The sequence below is a fragment of the Bombina bombina genome, chromosome 2 (genome assembly GCF_027579735.1).
Source record: "Bombina bombina isolate aBomBom1 chromosome 2, aBomBom1.pri, whole genome shotgun sequence".
In the NCBI taxonomy this organism is placed as follows: Eukaryota; Metazoa; Chordata; class Amphibia; order Anura; family Bombinatoridae; genus Bombina; species Bombina bombina.
The window spans coordinates 984,897,993-984,916,949 of record NC_069500.1 but is presented as its reverse complement, the minus strand read 5'-3'; the positions used below and the strand labels follow the sequence as shown (position 1 = coordinate 984,916,949).

Genomic DNA, 18,957 nt, shown 5'->3' with positions numbered 1-18,957 from the left:
TGTCAATATGTCATGTATAGTTTGTAGGAGGCATGGCATGACAGCACAGTACAGAGTGTGTGTATATATATTTTGTAACATTTTGGGATGGTGATGTGCCGCAGGATTTTTTTAATGTAAAAAAGTGTGCCACGGCAAAAAAAAAGGTTGCAAATCACTGGTATAAATAAACACAGATATGAAAGACAACATTGTTTAGAAAAAAAAAGGAATTTAGGGACATGTAAATATGTTTGAAAAAGATTTCTGACATAACACACACACATATATATCAGTGATGTGCAGTCACTAGAGGCAGGTGAGGCAGTGCTTCACCTCTCATATATATATTTTTTTATTGGCTTTAAAAAAAAATTGCATTTTTTTTCACAGCTACATGTTGTGCAATGGAGAGGCACAAGCAGGTCTGCCCACCATTACACAACATGCTGCGCCACCTACTGGATGAAAGTGGTTAAGACCATTGCATGGCCCATTAACTGCTTATTTGAGGCAGTCCTATTTGGGCTGACCCAATCCAGTGAGAGGCATTAGTAAGTGGAACTTAGGGTTGGGGCTGGATGTAGAGAACTGTTTGCAGAAAAAGGCAAGTAAAAAACGTTTTTGTTCATTAAACTTTGTTTGATGATGATACAGTCTGTTGTGTGATTAAACACAGGCAGGCTAATCAGTGTATAACCAGACCTGAGCAATGGATCCGTTTTTAAAGGAACAAGATCTAGCAGCCACTTCCCTTAGCTGCAGAAAAATGCAAGTAAAATAAACGTTTTTGTTCATTAAACTTAAGTGCGATGATGATACAGTCTGTTGTGTGATTATTTTGTTTGTGTTCATTAAACTTAGATTCATGATGATACAGTCTGTGTTTGTGTGATAATTTTATTAGGTGCGGTTTAGCAAATGTTTTTGTTTATTAAACTTAGTTTGATGATGCTACAATCTATTTTATTAGGTTTATAATGCCGTTTAGCATTTAAAGTTTTCATTTCAAAGCTTTAAAAATAATGTATTAGGTGTTACTTATGTCAATTTTGAGAGGGGCCTGGAACCTAACTCCCTCACTTCCCATTGACTTACATTATAAACTGGGTTTCCATTTACAACGGTTTCGATTTACAACCATTCCTTCTGGAACCTAACCCCAGCGTAAACTGAGGGCTACCTGTAACTTGTTTTGCCTTATCCCATGTTTCTTGCTTGAAAATTGAACTAAGTTTGCTGTCAAATTCATATGTGCATCTGCTTTGTATTGATATGTGTTTCTTCTGAACTCAATAATAAAAAAAATTAGGTACCATCTACCATGATCCAAAGCCCCCCTCCAATATTTACTATACAAAAACGAATTGTATCGCTTTTCTAGTAGCTCTTTCACAAGATTTGGGATATCAGTAAGGAAAATACAAATATACTGGTGAGCCCCACAAAGATGAAAAAGTCTGTTTTGTCAATTTAACACTATTAAAGGGATATACAATCCCAAAAGTTTTCTTTCATGATTCAGAAAGAGCACTGGTTTTCAAACCTTTCCTCAGGCCTCCCTAACAGGCCAGATTTTCAGGATTACCTTGGGTGAGAGCTGGTTAACCCTTTTCATGCCACAGACACATATATATTTATAAAATCTTTCTTATGGCAAACCTTCAAACTAAGGGAAAGTTAGCCTCCTATGACTAAACGTATTACAAATATGGAGCAGAAAGAAGCGAGGGGAAGTCAACGGGTCAAATCACTTGTTTACAAGTGTTACTGGCAGCCAAGGAAGTAAAATTAAATTGATTTGGATGTTACTGTTAGTCAAGTGGTAAAACAAATGCTTAGCTGTGAAAAAAACATACATTGTGGAATCAAGGTTGGGGACTAAGGTAGCGCTTTTGGAGAAGCATTGTGTGCCCAGTCACCAATTGATTGTCCAGTATTTGTTTGGAGAGCAGCACCCAGACACACCCACAATCCCATCCACTAACCACCATCCTATCTCTCACAACATGGCTCCACCCACAAACCATTGACAGCCCCTATCAACCTCCTGAGTCAATACCCATTCCCAATCCCAGCCACAAAATAAGATGTGTCATGGGAGAGATGAAAATTGTCTGGCTCTTACATTTTTGGGATGGCTCCAAGTATTGAACATATATGTCAAGCCCTACAATAAAGATTTAGTAAAATATGTTTTTGCTTTTTCAGGACTATTGTAAAACTTCTATGGTAATATATTAGAAAGGGATGCTGTTGTACAATGTGAGACTACAGACTTTGCTTTGGCTCTCAGCAAGTTATAGCTTGCCCCTGATAACTAATATAAAAAAAAGAGTAAATATTACTAAAGATTTCTATTTGAAAAGTAAAGGTGCAACTTTTTTTTCTGTGCATTACTAAATAATAATAAGACTTAGTAGCATTGTGGCTATTGTCATTGTAACACACCATATCTAGAGAATACAGAGCGTGCACACTTAGCAGCAGCATATGCAAAATAATGTGGTAATAAGAGTGATCAGCCATTTTCTGAGGCCACAGGTTGATCCTCCAGCAGCCATGTTCTGGAACGTCCTATAGCCTGCCCTTGTGAAGCGTGGCCGTGTAGATGGCAGTGTAGGCTTAGCCTGGAGCTGAGACAGGAAGCGCGCCTGCTTTACAGAGGAGGGGATAAAACATGAACGTGCTATGGCGTTACGGCTCGCTCGGACTCCTCCGTGCTGCTTTGACGCGCGACTGTGGAAAGGTTGCAGGGTTTAGTCGCAAGATAACCATGCAGCGATACAGCATAGAGGAAAGGGGGCAGCCCAACACTGCCGAGTATCGGCTATATTTCAGTAAGTAGCCGCGCTGCACCAGCTGCTGCCAAGAGGGGTGTTCTAACTAGGCGAATCGCTCATTGCGCTGTCAATGAGCGATGTTGCACTTTAGAACTCCCCCGCCGACCTTCTTCATGGAACATTCGTCAGCTAATACCAGTGCTATATGTTGAGTCAGTCTCTCTCAAGCTGCATTAGTTTTTATGCATTTTTATGTGGGTTTTATACTTTGTATTGAATATCTGAATCAGGTCATGCCCACACAGTGTTTTTAGATATATGAATGTTCACCAGTCTGCGTGTGCTTTTTATTTCCTGCTGCTGCGTTTTAATTTTATACTAAAAGAACGGCTTTGTGCATAATTTGTTCTTAAATAGTATTAAGTATATAGCCTCCCAGATAGTCTGATATATATATATATGAATTACGTAATTGGTCCCAACTTTTTATTTGAGTATATTGCTGATTATTTTACTATATATATATATATATATATATATATATATATATATATATATATATATATATATATATATATATATATATATATACTGACTATGGAAATAATATTCCGAGCAACTAGCTGCCTATGGTTTTGCTCTGAATTTGAGAGGCACTTGGTGACCTTGTATGAGGTCATTTTCAAGGTAAAAAAGCCTATATAGCAGAGTTCTCAAATACACTGAAACTAACACAAAAGGTCTGTTTACTACTAGATCACTCAGGATCAATAAAATGATTCTATGAAATGAAAACTCTTAACCCCTTAATGACCACAGCACTTTTCCATTTTCTGTCTGTTTGGGACCAAGGCTATTTTTACATTTTTGCTGTAATTTTAGCTGTAATTTTCCTCTTACTCATTTACTGTACCCACACATATTATATACTGTTTTTCTCGCCATTAAATGGACTTTCTAAAGATACCATTATTTTCATCATATCTTATAATTTACTATAATTTTTTTTATAAAATATGGGGAAAAAAATGGAAAAAAACACACTTTTTCTAACTTTGACCCCCAAAATCTGTTACACATCTACAACCACCAAAAAACACCCATGCTAAATAGTTTCTAAATTTTGTCCTGAGTTTAGAAATACCTAATGTTTACATGTTCTTTACTTTTTTTTTGCAAGTTATAGGGCAATAAATACAAGTAGCACTTTGTTATTTCCAAACCACTTTTTTTCAAAATTAGCGCTAGTTACATTGGAACCCTGATATCTGTCAGGAATACCTGAATATCCCTTTAACGTATGTGTGTGTGTATGTATGTATGTATATATATATATATATATATATATATATATATATATATATATATATATATATATATATATATAATTTTTTTTTTTTTTTTTAAGATGTCTCAAAGTATTGATCTGGGCCCATTTTGGTATATTTCATGCCATCATTTCACCGCCAAATGCGATCAAATAAAAAAAAAAATCGTTCACTTTTTCACAATTTTTTTTTCACAAACTTTAGGTTTCTCACTGAAATTATTTACAAACTACTTGTGAAATTATGGCATAAATGGTTGTAAATGCTTCTCTGGGATCATCTTTGTTCAGAAATAGCAGACATATATGGCTTTGGTGTTGTTTTTTGGTAATTAGAAGGCCTCTAAATGCCACTGCACACCATATGTGTATTATGCCCAGCAGTGAAGGGGTTAATTAGGGAGCATGTAGGGAGCTTCTAGGGTTAATTTTAGCTTTAGTGTAGTGCAGTAGACAACCCCACGTATTGATCTAGGCCCATCTTGGTATATTTCATGCCACCATTTCACTGCCAAATGTGATCAAATTAAAAAAAACGTAAAGTTTTTCACTGAAATTATTTACAAACAGCTTGTGCAATTATGGCACAAATGGTTGTAAATGCTTCTCTGGGATCCCCTTTCTTCAGAAATAGCAGACATGTATGGCTTTGGTGTTGCTTTTTGGTAATTAGAAGGCTGCGCATCAAGCATGTATTATGCCTAACAGTTAAGGGGTTAATTAGGTAGCTTGTAGGGAGCTTGCAGGGTTAATTTTAGCTTTAGTGTAGAGATCAGCCTCCCACCTGACACACCAGACTCCCTGATCCCTCCCAAACAGCTCTCTTCCCTACCCCACCCAACAATTCTCTCCACCATCTTAAGTACTGGCAGAAAGTCTGCCAGTACTAAAATAAAAGCTGTCTTCCCCCCCCAGCATATTTGCATATGCTGCTGTGTAGGATCCCCTCCCCAAACAGCTCTCTAACCCTCCCCCTCTACCTTATTGGGGGCCATCTTGGGTACTGGCTGCTGTCTGCCTGTACCCAGTTTACAATAAAAAATTTTTTTTTTTTTCCCCATAGTGTAGCTTCCCCCTCAACCCCCACCCTCTCCCAGATTCCTTAGTTTTTTTAAAAAAAAAACTATTCCCTCTCCCCTTTCTCCTATTTTTACATTAAGATATTTGCCGTAGTGTAGAGGTTCCCACCCGATCCCGCCCCCTCCACATCACACGGCCCATCGATGGCCGCCCACCCGCCTCCCACTTCGGCTCCCACCCACCAACGATACCGGCCATCGATGTCCGGTGCAGAGAGGGCCACAGAGTGGCTCTCTCTGCATCAGATGGCCAAGGGGTGTTATTGCAGGATGCCTCGATATCAAGGCATCACTACAAAACCGGAAAGCGTCTGGACGCTTTCCCAGACCGACAACGTCTTTTTTTTTTTTTTTTTTTTCCTTTTTTTTTTTTTTTCCTGTACATCGTCGGTCGTTAAGGGGTTAAAGTGCAAATTATCTTGCAGATTTATGGGTCTCAGTAATCACATAGCAATATATTTGTCCTCTAACACTGTAGTTCTGTCACTAGATTTCAAACTGTATTCTTAAATTCCACGATTTAAATGTTAAGATATATCAAAGTTAAAATATCCTCAATTACAATATTTCTTTCTTCTATGGCAGGGGTGGGCAAGAGGTAGATTGCGGTCTACCAGTGGACTGTGAGTGAAGTTTGAGGTGACTGCCTGGAAGATTTCAAAAGTCTACATAATAAGAGAATCATTTCTCACACATCTAGATTCTGAGTGAAGATCCTCGCCACCGTAGATGTATGAGAAATGTTTCTCTTATGCAGACTTTTGAGATCAGCTATGAGTCTATCGGCGGTATGTGTACTTCAGCATGCGTAATGCGTCTGTATCTGAACTCGCTGCCCCAGCTTTGGTAACTGCCTGTCCCAATCTCTCCTACTTTTTGTCTCGAGCGGTCAGTCCATAGTACAGACTATTCATGCGCCAGGTTGAGATGCTGCTCGGTTTACCAGGGTTTGGCAGTTCCTGGTCCTGTTCTTTCTTATATTCTGCTGCTACTTTCTAGTTCTGTCCTCTGTTACTTGTCACCAGGCTCTGCTGGGTGAATGGTCTGGTGTTTTATTTTCCCAGGGTCTGTTACTCCCCCTCAGGTTCTTTTACTTACTCTGTACGAGGCTTTGATGCTGCTCTCTGATACTTACTGACACACTAATATTAGCTATACTTTGTGCTAGCTTCTGCAGCTTTCTGTCCCCAGAATTTGTTGTCACCAAATTGTGCAGGCCAGTGCTGTTGCTGCTATACCAGTCTCTGGTTGCTGTGTAAGGCGGTACAGAGCCTGCGGGTCCTGCCACTGTCACTGTCCCAACTATTTGCAGTAGTCTTCAGCTAGTAGCGGATGGATGGAGACCAGCCAACAGGACCTGCCCCCTTATCAACCTTACATGGTGTCCAGCCAATAAAATTACTTTGTAGAATGAGTCTGTCTATGATTGGCTGAGAATAGTTCATTGTCATCGTTGTCCCTGAGCTGTGGGTTTCCCATGTGTTCCAGGCTTGACTACTCCGCTAGCCCTGGACTTGAGCCGTCTTGATTGTGAGACTACTTATTCATACGCAGGCGCGGTACACAGATAAGGTTGCTTGATGGTCCCAGCGTAACGTAAAGAGAGAGCTCTTGCAGTATGTAAAGCACGGCTGTATTTATTAAAGTGCATGGGTTATTTTTAAAGCTGTATTTTATTTTTTTTTGTGGCGAAAATACAATTTTCAGCCATCGACCTTCTCTTTTTTTTTTTTTTTTTTTTTCCCTTTTTTTAAGTTAGGTAACCATGTCAATTGGAATAAAATTAGATGTAGCCCTTGCCTTACAAAATTCTGCCCACCCCTGCTCTATGAGAAGACTGATTCCAGTTTTAAAGTATTAAGAAAAATTATGGTAAATTTAACACACAATTGAATCCTATTCTTAATCTATATTACTTTTTATAGTTTAATTAAACATTTTTATTTTCAGATGCGTTAAAAGTAATACTTTTGCACCACTAGTTTTATTATTATTTCTATAGTCCTGTCTGGTAACCCTCATCAACACTTTTTTTTTTTTCTTTTTTTTTTTCTTTTTTTTTAATTGAGGTGAATCTTTCACCTCTAAACCAATAGGCAATCTAGCTATATGAAATTTAAGAGAAAAAAGTGCTGTATGGCTAGATTGCCTATGGTTTTGCTCTGACTTTTACTTCTTTGAGAGGCACCTGGTGACCTTGTTGTATGAGGTAATTTTCAAGGTAAAAAGCCTATAGCAGAACTATCAACTATGTGGAAGGTGATGTTTGTATGTATGTATATGTGTGTGTATATATATATATATATATATATATATATATATATATATATATATATATATATATATATATATATATATATATATATATATATATATATAAAAAATTTTTTTATATATTTAATTTCTTAATTCTTTGAATAGCTAGTTGAAACTGCCATCCACTCAAAGCTTTTTTTATGTATATGTGTGTGTATGTATGTATATGTATATACATACATACATACATCCCGTGTTTTACAACGGTTCAATTGACACCGTTTTAGAATAACAACCTTTTTTTCCAGTCATGTGACTGCTATTGAGAAGCAGTGCATTTATTAAAATAGCCAGTAGGTGGAGCTGTCTGCTTGTGTTGCAGCTCAGCCAAGCAAGCTGAAATTAATCAGTTTAGCCAGACCTAAGCTATCGAGCAGATTTCAAAGAACAATATCTTCCTGTCTATAAATCAGTCCAGATTGAAATGTTTTTGTTCATTTAACTTGGTTTAATTATATATTCTGTGTTGTGTGATTATTTTATTATGTTTATAATGCTGTTTAGCATTTAAAGTCTTCATTTCAAAGCTTTAAAAATAATGTATTAGGTGTTAGTTATGACAATTTTGAGAGGGGCCTGGAACCTATCTCCCTCACTTCCCATTGACTTATATTATAAACTGGGTTTCAATTTACAACAGTTTCAATTTACAACCATTCCTTCTGGAACCAAACTCCGGCGTAAATATATATCTCTAATCTCTATCTCTAATCTTAATCTCTAATCAATGCAATACTCTTGTTATTTTGAGATATATATATTTCTGTTTAACGAAGTGATAGCAAAAATGCTCTGGTACTTTAAAACTGCACATGGACCAATAGCATTGGGCTCTGTTAGTCAAGTTGTATACAATCTCCTCGCCTGATTATAATACACCCACCAGAAGTTGTACTGGGTAATAGGTTCACAGTGGGTGGCTGTGGTTAGCAAATGTGCACCAGCTTTTGTAGGCACTTTATTAAAGGGACAATAAACACTTTGAGATTGTAATACAAAAAGTTAAATTCTATGTAGGAAAAAAAAAACAATGCAATATATTTTTTCCCTTTTCCTGTCATTTAATAATTACATTTTTGTGCTTTCAATAAAGTAATGTGCACTGCAATGTTGTAACTTATGTATCCTAGATTGAAAAACTTGTTCTTATTTCATATCTCCTGCTGTGACCAGTTAATTACTTTAAGCTTATTTTATCATTGTTACCATCTTAACATTGCTATATTCCGCACAGCCATTGTTGGCGCTTAAACGACTTATATCTGCCCCTTATTGTTCTCAGCAGATTAGATAAGGGAACTGTAGGTTTCAACAGGTCGACACCCATAAGTTTATAGAAACTAGAACCTTGCACTTATTTTTTCAAAATTGAAAATATATAATAATAATATTATTATTATTATTATTATTATTATTATTATTATTATTATTATTATTATTATTATTATTAATAATAATAATAATAATAATAATAATAATAATAATAAATAATATTTTAAAAAATACATCCACACAATATTCTCAGGCTACTCTTTTATATTTTAACACTTCATTATGTCTGACATTTTATTAAGAGGGTTTGAATTAATGGAGTATATTCAAATGAAGGGTCAGTTACTAGTGGTGTTCCCCAAGGGTCAGTTTGTGGGCCTGTTTTGTTTAACATGTTCATTAGTGATATTGGAAGTGGGCTACAGAGGAAGGTGTACTTGTATGATGATTATACAAACATGTATACATTCAATATTTCCAAAAACAAAATTATGTATACAGGATACAAAAAGCCAGTTATAGTCTCAGTGGTACATTACTGACTAACTAAAGAGGAACAGGACTTGGGAATTATTTCAGATTATTTAAATTTCGGTAGACCATGCAGCAGTACAGCCAGTAAGGCCACTCAAATACTTGGTTGCATTGGGAGAGGTATTGGTAGCAGAAATAGCAGGGATCTTATCACTTTATAGATCATTAGTTAGGCCACATCTGGAATATTGTTTTCATCCTGGAGACTATTAGGATATAAACTAAAAACTGCCCAAAGGAGGGCTACTAAAATGGTACATGGTCTAAAATATAAAACGTACATAGACTCTATGAACTAAATTATGTATAGTTAAGAGGAGAGAAGTGAAAGAGGTGACATGATAGAAACCTTCAAATATATGAATGAACTTAAATAAGTGGAAGTTGAAAGAATTTTCCAAAAAAAGAAATGCCAAAACAAAAGGTCACAAACTTAAGTTAGAGGGTAGCAGATTCAGGAGAAATGTGAGGAAGCATTTTTTTATTTTTTTTTACAGAAAGGGAGGTGGATTCATGAAATAAACTTCCATTAGAGGTGGTAAACACACAGACTGTAAAGGAATTCAGAAATGCCTGGGAAATGCATAAGGCTATCTTAAGAAAACAGTAACAAGTAATATGGATGGACTTGACGGGCCTCTTGTTTCTTATCTACAGTCCAAATTCTTTTTTTTTCTTTTTTTTTTTTTGTCCATTTTAATAGGACACCCAAAATAAGGTGAAGCCAGCGTCTATTACCCACTGCAACTATAAACGAGGGGCTAATATGGCTTTGGAGGAAGCAGCGTCCCACGCTGTAACCATAAAAACTACAGTTCGAGTGCCGTGAAGTCGCAGCAAATGCTTTGTAATTGTAGGTTAAAGAGAACCACAACACCTGCTGGAAATGTTTTAAACTAACTTTTACTGATTATCCAAAATAAACTGACTGTAATGCTGTATGCAGTCTTTATCTTACTGCATTCTATTGTAGATAAAAGCTTTACAATTTAAACGTTGATCTGCAGCATTGTATAAGCTATGCAAGCTGCCATCTTGTAACGTGCGTTCCACAACACTGTGTCGCGTGATGCATACGGCACCAGCTATTACTAAATCATAGTGATCCCTGCAGTGTCTGACAAGAACGGCTTTAGGCACTGTTATGCTTATAAATAGCACGAGCAGGGAAGGAAGTGTGAGGGGGAGGAGAGGTGGAGAGAGGCAGGCACAGGGGGAAGAAAGAAAGCAAACTCACGCTGCATAAAAAAATTGTAACAAGACATTCATCTACCTTACATGTGATCTCCAGAGCCTTTCATCCCCCTGTGCCTGCCTCTCCACCTCTCCTCCCCCTCACACTTCCTTCCCTGCTCGTGCTATTTATAAACATAACAGTGCCTGAAGCCGTTCTTGTCAGACACTGCAGGGCTCCCTATGGTTTAGTAATAGCTGGTGCCGTGTGCATCAAATGACAGTGTTGTGAAACGTACTTTAACAAATGGCAGCTTACATAGCACATCCAATGCTGCAATTCAATGTTTAAATTATAAAGCTTTTATCAAAAACAGAATGCAGTAAGATGAAGACTGCATACAGCATTGTTAGCTAGTTTATTTTGCACAATCAGAAAAAGTTAGTTTAGAATATGTCAATCAGGTGTTGTGGTTCCCTTTAACAGAAGCCACTGCAAAGCACAAGGAAAGATTGATCTAGACACAAATGGAACAATGGATCTGGTTCTTTGAATTACAAGTGCATAGAGGAGTGTGGTGCCAGTCCTAAAACCACTCACAAACCAACTGTATGACCAACCCTGATTACTCCTAATTCCAGTAGAAAAACTGTCATTTTCTCTCTGTTTTTGATGCACATTTAATTTTGTTCTGAGATTACGTGCTTTAGACGTCTAATCAGTCTGAGCATTGCCTGCTAAGACTTTGGAGGTACCAATGCTATGTTTTCATTTCTACATACGTTGGTTGTGTTGGGTGCTCTTCCTGGGTCAGTAATTCTCAGAGCTGCCGCTGGATGCCTTTGTCTCCACCAGCGTTGCACATCTGACTTTTATACCTTTAATGATTTTAATAAAAACATAAATGTATTAAAGGGACAGTCAACACCAGCATTTCTTTTATTTAAAAAGATAATCCCTTTATTACCCATTCCCCAGTTTTGCATAACAAACAGTTATATTAATATACTTTTTACCCCTGATTACCTTGTATATAAGCCTCTGCAGACTACCCCCTTATTTCAGGTCTTTTGACAGACTTGCATTTTAGCCAATCAGTGCTGGCTCCTAGGTAACTCCACTGGTGTCTGCACAATGTTATGGCATACATGAAAAATTTAAAAATGCATTCAGATAGGAGGTGGCCTTCAAGGACTAAGAAATTAGCATATGAGCCTGTCACGGGAGACCAGCACTCTATATCGTTGTTTAACTGGGATAATTTCAATGAATGGTGAAATAAATTGTACTTTATTCACTAAAAATAGACAAACATACATAAGTACACAAAATACAGAAAGAACACACTCACTTTGGGGCTAGGAGAAAAACTAAGCAAAATGGGTTAAATCGTTAATCTTTCTGTTACTACTATTACTGATTCAGGATTGGTTCAATCATAGCTGCATTACTCACACAAAGATGGTTAAAGCTACTGCCAAGAGGTAAAATCTTCACAATCCATGTGTATTAGATGTTTTTGTGAAGAATTATTTGTTTCATACATTTCAAAGTGTACAGATCTCTTAAAAGCTGTTTCAGTTTTTATGTGAAATGTGTGGTGTTTGTGTTTTTTCTTTTAAAAATATTGATTCCCTGCTACATGTACAAATTTAAATATTATGACAGTCTTATTGTTCTATTTTTCCTTTGCAGAGAATGCAGAAGGTAAATTCATTTCACCATTTCATGACATCCCTCTATACGCAGAAGCTGAAGAGGTATGTTGTCATTTTATGGGGACATAATACATTAAATGCATTGATATTATTCCCTGCCTCCCTCTAATCATAAGCGCCAACATGTTGAAATCTAGCTTTTACTGTATTTCAGTACTCGCACGTGTTTGCACTTATGCAGAAACTCTCCTTCAGATACCTGCAGTGAAACCTAGGTTCTAAAATTATGGCATAGTATATCTAGCAAAAATTACATAGTTATGTAAAAAAACACACATATTTTGCACACTTTCTCTGATGTGTGCACAATTATATATATATATATTTTGAACATTGTTCATTAAATTTAACATGCACCTGGAAAACCCCCTAACAGATTTCTTTGAAATATGGCAGCTTTGCAGGAACCCTCAGACATTTTGGTGTGCGGGGGGTGGGTATTTTGAATCATGAAGGGAAAAGGTTAACTTAAACTACAACATAAACCTCGGTACAAGTCTTTATGAAATTTGACATGCATATTGTGTTTTCTGGTGTGTGGTTTTTCTTTGGTTGAAAGTCAAGCAGTGGTTGCTGAGATATATACAGTATATAGTTTTAACGTCGCCTTATTTGTGTATATTTCAAGCCTGTTTCGTAGTAGTGGGCAGCCAAAACAATAAATTAAAGATATGCATTGTAGCTGTTCAGAAGTGGGGTATATTGGTCTTTATGGTGGTCTGCAGTGTCATACATAATTTTTCTAAAAGAGATCTCTCGATTGACTTTAGTACACACACCCTTGTTTACTACAATAATAATAATTAGGAAATTAAATGGCAAAAAATGTATTAATGCCATAATTAAAATTCCTGATCAAACATTAGAAATCATGTAATTTCTGAAGTATGCTCCCTTCACAAAATTTTATATATTCTTTGGTGTGGTTAAAGGGACAGTGTACACCAATTTTCATATAACAGCATGTACTCCTATATAGAAGAATATGCACAGATACTGATCTAAAAATCCAGTATAAAACCTTTTTAAAAACTTACGTAGTAGCTCCCATTTCAGACACTCCCTCCTTCCCCCTTTCCAGGATATGAATTAACATTACACAAGCTGGAGTCTGTAGACATCAATATACATCTAAATCTTTGGGGCTCGGTTAGGAATCTGACAATCGGCACAATATTTAAAAAGAAGCAAAACTATACTTTTTGTTAAAAAAAAAAAAAACACTCCCAGATGGGCTATATAAATGAATAGTCTTCAAATCATTTATGCAAAGAAAAATCTAGTGTACAATGTCCCTCTAAATGTTAATATCATAGATTAAAGGGATAGTAAACACCATAAATGTTATTGTTTAAAAAGGTAGATAATCCCTTTTATTTACCATTCCCCAGTTTTGCATAACTAACAATGTTCTAGAAATATATGATTTTTACCTCTGTAATTACCTTGTATCTAAGCTTTTGCTGACTGCCTCCTTATCTCAGATCTTTTAACACTTGCATTTCAGGCAATTAGTGCTGACTCTTAAATAACTTCACGTGCGTGAGCACAATGTTATCTATATGAAACACATGAACTAACGCCCTCCAGCTGTGAAAAACTGTCAAATGCATTTAGATAAGAGGCGGTCTTCAAGGGGGGCTTAGAAATTGGAAACTAAGAATACCAAGAGAGCAAAGCAAATTTGATGATAAAAGTAAATTGGAAAGTTGTTTCAAATTAGAAGCCCTATCTGAAATATTTGTACGTTTTTAATGGACTTTACTATCCCTTTAATTACAATGTCTTAGTTCAGTAGATCGTAAAGGGGCAGTACACCTCTTGAAATTTTAATACAAAATGTTTAGTTATACATAGTAAATCATTTTGATGTAATTTAGCTGTGGAATTTCTCAGAGGTAGAAATGTACCCTGCTGACTTTTCAAAGCTAGCCATGCTAGTTATGTCCCTATTTGGCTTTAACAGACTGTGATTAGCATGGTTATCTACAGTCTCACAGAAAATGTTGCCAGTCGGGTGGCACTATGAAGTGGCTGGATAGGGGCATGGTAATACTTTTTAAAATGACTGAAAACGTTAGAATTGCAATGTCACTTAAAGTGAAGGTAAAGTTTTACAAATATGTATACTCTAATAAGTTACTAATAGTCTACAAACCACCAAAAACAATCAGCGCAACAATCACTCAGCAAATATGTGTATATATATATATATATATATATATATATATATATATATATATATATATATATATATATATATATATATATATATATATATATATATATATATATATAAGGGAGAGTGTAATCAAAATTATGGCAATGGTTAATAAACAGCACTAAATAGCACTAAATTCGAATTGAAATTACACTAATAAAGATATTATGCTGATAGTAAATTGTCCAAAATGACAGCAGTCCAAAAATTGATGTTAACTCAAAATAAGAACAGTCTTACTAATGTTGAAAGATGGTGTCAGGAGATTCCCCTTTTGAAGACTCAGATGCAGCTGCTTGAAAAACGCTGCTTGTCCTGCAGCTGATACACAGTAACTCCAATCCCACAGAAAACAGCGCAGTCTGTGAATTCAAAAAGATGGACTCCAATAGTGCAATATTGTATGAACAAACAGCGCTTTATTGACAAAAAACTTTGACCAGAATACTCACAATGTAAGATTTAAAAACATGCACAGAAAGGTTTCTTTACTCAAATATAGCGACATCGCCGGGTGCTTGTGTGGTCTAAGGTTGCTTGGGGGAACAGCAGCAGATTTCCCGGTCGGCGTGTGACGTCAACACCCAACAAACAGCTGATACACGTTTCCCTTAGTCCTTGTACACACAGGCTTCCAGAGCTCGTAGCCTCAACACGTTTCTGAGCATAAAGCAAGTGCAGGGCAATTATAGCCTGGAATAAAACTAAGAGATAAGGTCTGGTAGAGTGAGTACTGGATCATTATTCCTCTTGAGAAAGCACCCAGCAGGGGGCGAGAAACGCGTTGAGGCTACGAGCTCTGGAAGCCTGTGTGTACAAGGACTAAGGGAAACGTGTATCAGCTGTTTGTCGGGTGTTGACGTCACACGCCGACCGGGAAATCTGCTGCTGTTCCCCCAAGCAACCTTAGACCACACAAGCACCCGGCGATATCGCTATATTTGAGTAAAGAAACCTTTCTGTGCATGTTTTTAAATCTTACATTGTGAGTATTCTGGTCAAAGTTTTTTGTCAAAGTGCTGTTTGTTCATACAATATTGCACTATTGGAGTCCATCTTTTTGTATTCACAGACTGCGCTGTTTTCTGTGGGATTGGAGTTACTCATAGTCTAAATAACTTAGTCGCTAACTAATTTTCCCCAAAGGATTATATAAATATATAATAAATACATTTTATTTTTCCCTACCGTTTGGTCCCTGACTCCTCCCAACAGCCATTTCCTTGTTTTAGTGTGTCGATGGCATAGAGAACCAACAATGCGCGTTCACGAGTATCCCTCGCACTGCGCATATGTGTTAACACATTCACAAATCCCCAGCCACTTGTCTCTAAATTCCCCGGGCTTATAATTGTTAGCTGCTTTCCCCTTAGCTCACTGCGGCTCTTACTTTTATTTTTAATTCACTTGTTGCCTCTCCGTGCCCTCGGCATAGTGCTGAGCAGCTGTCAGCGTGTATTTCTGAGGTCAGCTCAGAGGCTCTGCAACCGCACAGACTTCTAGGGCATGAAGTCCAAAAGATGAGTAGCGCATACCATACGAGGCGGATGACGTTATTTGACGGCCGCCTAACGGCCAGCATTTCAATAGACTTGCAAAAAAACATGACCATAGGGGGGAAAAAAAAATATTTTACGGGTTGAATTTCAATAGCTAAAACTTGTGATTAAAAACTGCAATAACTTGATTTATAATTACAATTTTTCAAAAATTGATGAATGAAACATTAAATTTGGGTGATAAGTGTTAGTATATTGTGAGATATACTTAACTTTACCTTCACTTTAAATTATTCAAAGCATAGACATGTTTCTTGCACACATTATCATTAAATCAAGAAATTTTAGCTTAATATTAGTGGTCCAGTAAAATCAGCCAAGGGTGTGTCCAATAAATCGGTCTTGGGGAGAACTCTGGAAGAACAATTTAGAGTAAATACGGTTTAAAGGGACACCAAACAAATTGTAATCAGCCAAGTCTAAACATATATATATATATATATATATATATATATATATATATATATATATATATATATATATATATATATATATATATATATATATATATATATTATTTTATTATTTTTTTTTTTTTTAAACAAATTAAACTTTGATGAATCAAAGCCCGTTTTTTAAAAATACTATTAAAAACAGGGGCACTTTCATTCATCAAAGTTTAGAAAGCAGCCGTTTTGATTAAAAACTTATGGGGTTTTTTCACAGCCAGAGCAGATTTCCCCACCCGGAGATCCTCTCTTCACACGTCATCAATGACTAATCCAGCTTCCTCCAATCACGGCATGGCCTCAGGCAATGACTCCCCTGGGGGGGAAAGCCGTGATTGGAGGAAGCTTGATTAGTCATTGATGACGTGTGAAAAGAGGATCTTTAACATCTTGTTTGTAGCAAATGTTTTTCAATAGCCAAATTCCAGCCACTATTTGCTTTATTTGGAGGAGCCAAACTGCTTGAAGTCTGCATGCAAAAAGGCTAACCATGGTCATAATGTTAATATAAAGTACATTGTTCTGTAGTTATTTTCTAAAGACAATTAGGGAACAATATGTAGCATGTTTAGCCTTGATACGTCAGCAGGGTGTGTTTCCAGCTATGAGACTTATAAAAAAATTAAGTAGTGCATAGTAACACATTTTCAATATATATTTTCATTTATTTATTTTTGCCCCCCTTTTTATATATTTACTTTAATAAAAATAATTATTTTTAATGCTATCAATAGTATTGTGTGGCACAGAGTACCCAGTATTGTATACTGGCCTGTGTTTTGTTTTTTGTTTTTTTGTTGGCAGCTTTAAACCATACAGTTTTTAGCACTAATACAGTTTACCATTCATCGACCCTAAGAATAATTCTCACTGATTTATGCAGAAGTGCACCATAAGACTGCTATATGAAGATTACATTTGATTTCATCTTGATAAATTCTAAGGAGCCACACATCCTAAAATGTGACTTCTGGCTCCTATTACTTTACATCTGTATACATAAACACATTGTTGGCTCAGAGAAAGTCCTTCTGACGTGTTTGTCAATCCCTGTATTAGAGACTACATCTTAAATAGATTTTCCATCTGTCTTTCCATCAATTCATGTATCCTCTCTCTCCACTAACTTTCAATAGAAGAAAAGTCAAATATTACCAGAATCGACCTGCCCTTGCCTTCTTGCAACAGGAGGATTCTATGACAGGTCTCTTAAAGAGGACACAGCGGTTCAGCTCAATTCAATTCACATCAGCAGGAGGTCAGACCTTTTCTTTGGCTCAGTCTGACACTAGCGTCTGACTGAACTGGTGAGGTGCTGGGATGACAATAGTGTTCTCTTGGAGCAACCTGAATGTGTAGTGCAGTTTAGAAATACTGACTGCTGCTTTGAATGCGTATAAATGAAACCTTTAAGCTATAGAGGGGTGAGGGGGAGACACCAGGGGAAGTACGCACAGAACGAGAGAGTTTGCAAAAAGTGGTATAGTGGGTCTGAAATAGGTGAGAAATTGACTTGTTAGAAGTGGGGATGGTAATGGGGGAAAAAGATTAAGTGGTTAAAGGGGAATTGGTATCTGTTTGTCAGAGTAACCTGTAGGCATATTCTTACTCCATTACAGAACCATTTGCTATATTAAAGGGTCACTACTATTAAAGTTTCATGATTCAGACAGAGCATGTAATTTAAAAAAAAAACAAAAAACTTTCCAATATACTTCTATTATCAGACTGTGCACATTCTTATTTTATGCACACTTTGAGGCTCCAACTCCTACTGAGTATATGCATAGTATAAATGTATATGCATTTTATGATTGGCTGATAGTTGTCACATGATACAGGGGGATGGAAATTTGGATCAACTTTGAAATTTGCCAGAAAATATTCTTTATTTCTGTCCCTACCTGGCCACAGTAAAGGAAGAAAAGATAAACCACATTCAACAGTTGTGTCCCAGATCTGCAAAACATGGCAGATTTTTCTAACAAACCCTTTTTTTATATCCACATCTGTGGTAATGTAGTGAATAATTTAAATGCATAAACAAATAACTTTAAAAGGGTGCATTTTTTTGTGGCTTAGTAAGGCTTTGTTCTGGAATAACTAAAACATTTTGGGTTATTTTTTTTTTTTTTATTTTTTTTTCCACCTGTCACTGTGTCACAAAGGTAGTTATTTTGAAATGCCTAAACAATAGTTAAACCCAGTCATCCGTTAATATAAAAAGCAAAACTCGATATAGACATTAGCATGTTTAACTCTTTATTGGCAAAAAATAAGGTGTATTGAAAGTAATGAAACCCAACAGAACGCATATAGTTCCACACACAGCCAATTGTTCTAAAGAACCAAACACTGGAGGTTAGTGAACCATGAGGACAAACGTACATCGGTGTTTGTTTTCACACTATATAGAATAAACGCACGTAATAAGTCTCTTGAAGAAAAAGCTGAAAAATAAATTCTAAATAGAAAATCCTCCTGTCTTGTCTTTATTGAATCCCAGTTTAACACTGTGAAATCTGTTGGTGCATTACAAATAAATA

At 36.3% G+C, this 18,957-nt stretch overlaps 1 protein-coding gene across 1 annotated transcript in view; it reads left to right on the top strand.

Annotated features, from left to right (window-relative positions):
- The first annotated feature begins 2,557 nt into the window (after positions 1–2,557).
- PPA2 (inorganic pyrophosphatase 2) overlaps positions 2,558–18,957 on the top strand; it is a 64,134-nt gene continuing 47,734 nt past the window's right edge. Inside the window, exons 1-2 of the mRNA XM_053703510.1 lie at positions 2,558–2,819; positions 12,160–12,224. Coding sequence (XP_053559485.1) covers positions 2,660–2,819; positions 12,160–12,224 — 225 coding nt within the window. The 5' untranslated portion in view covers positions 2,558–2,659. The remainder of the gene's footprint in view (positions 2,820–12,159; positions 12,225–18,957) is intronic.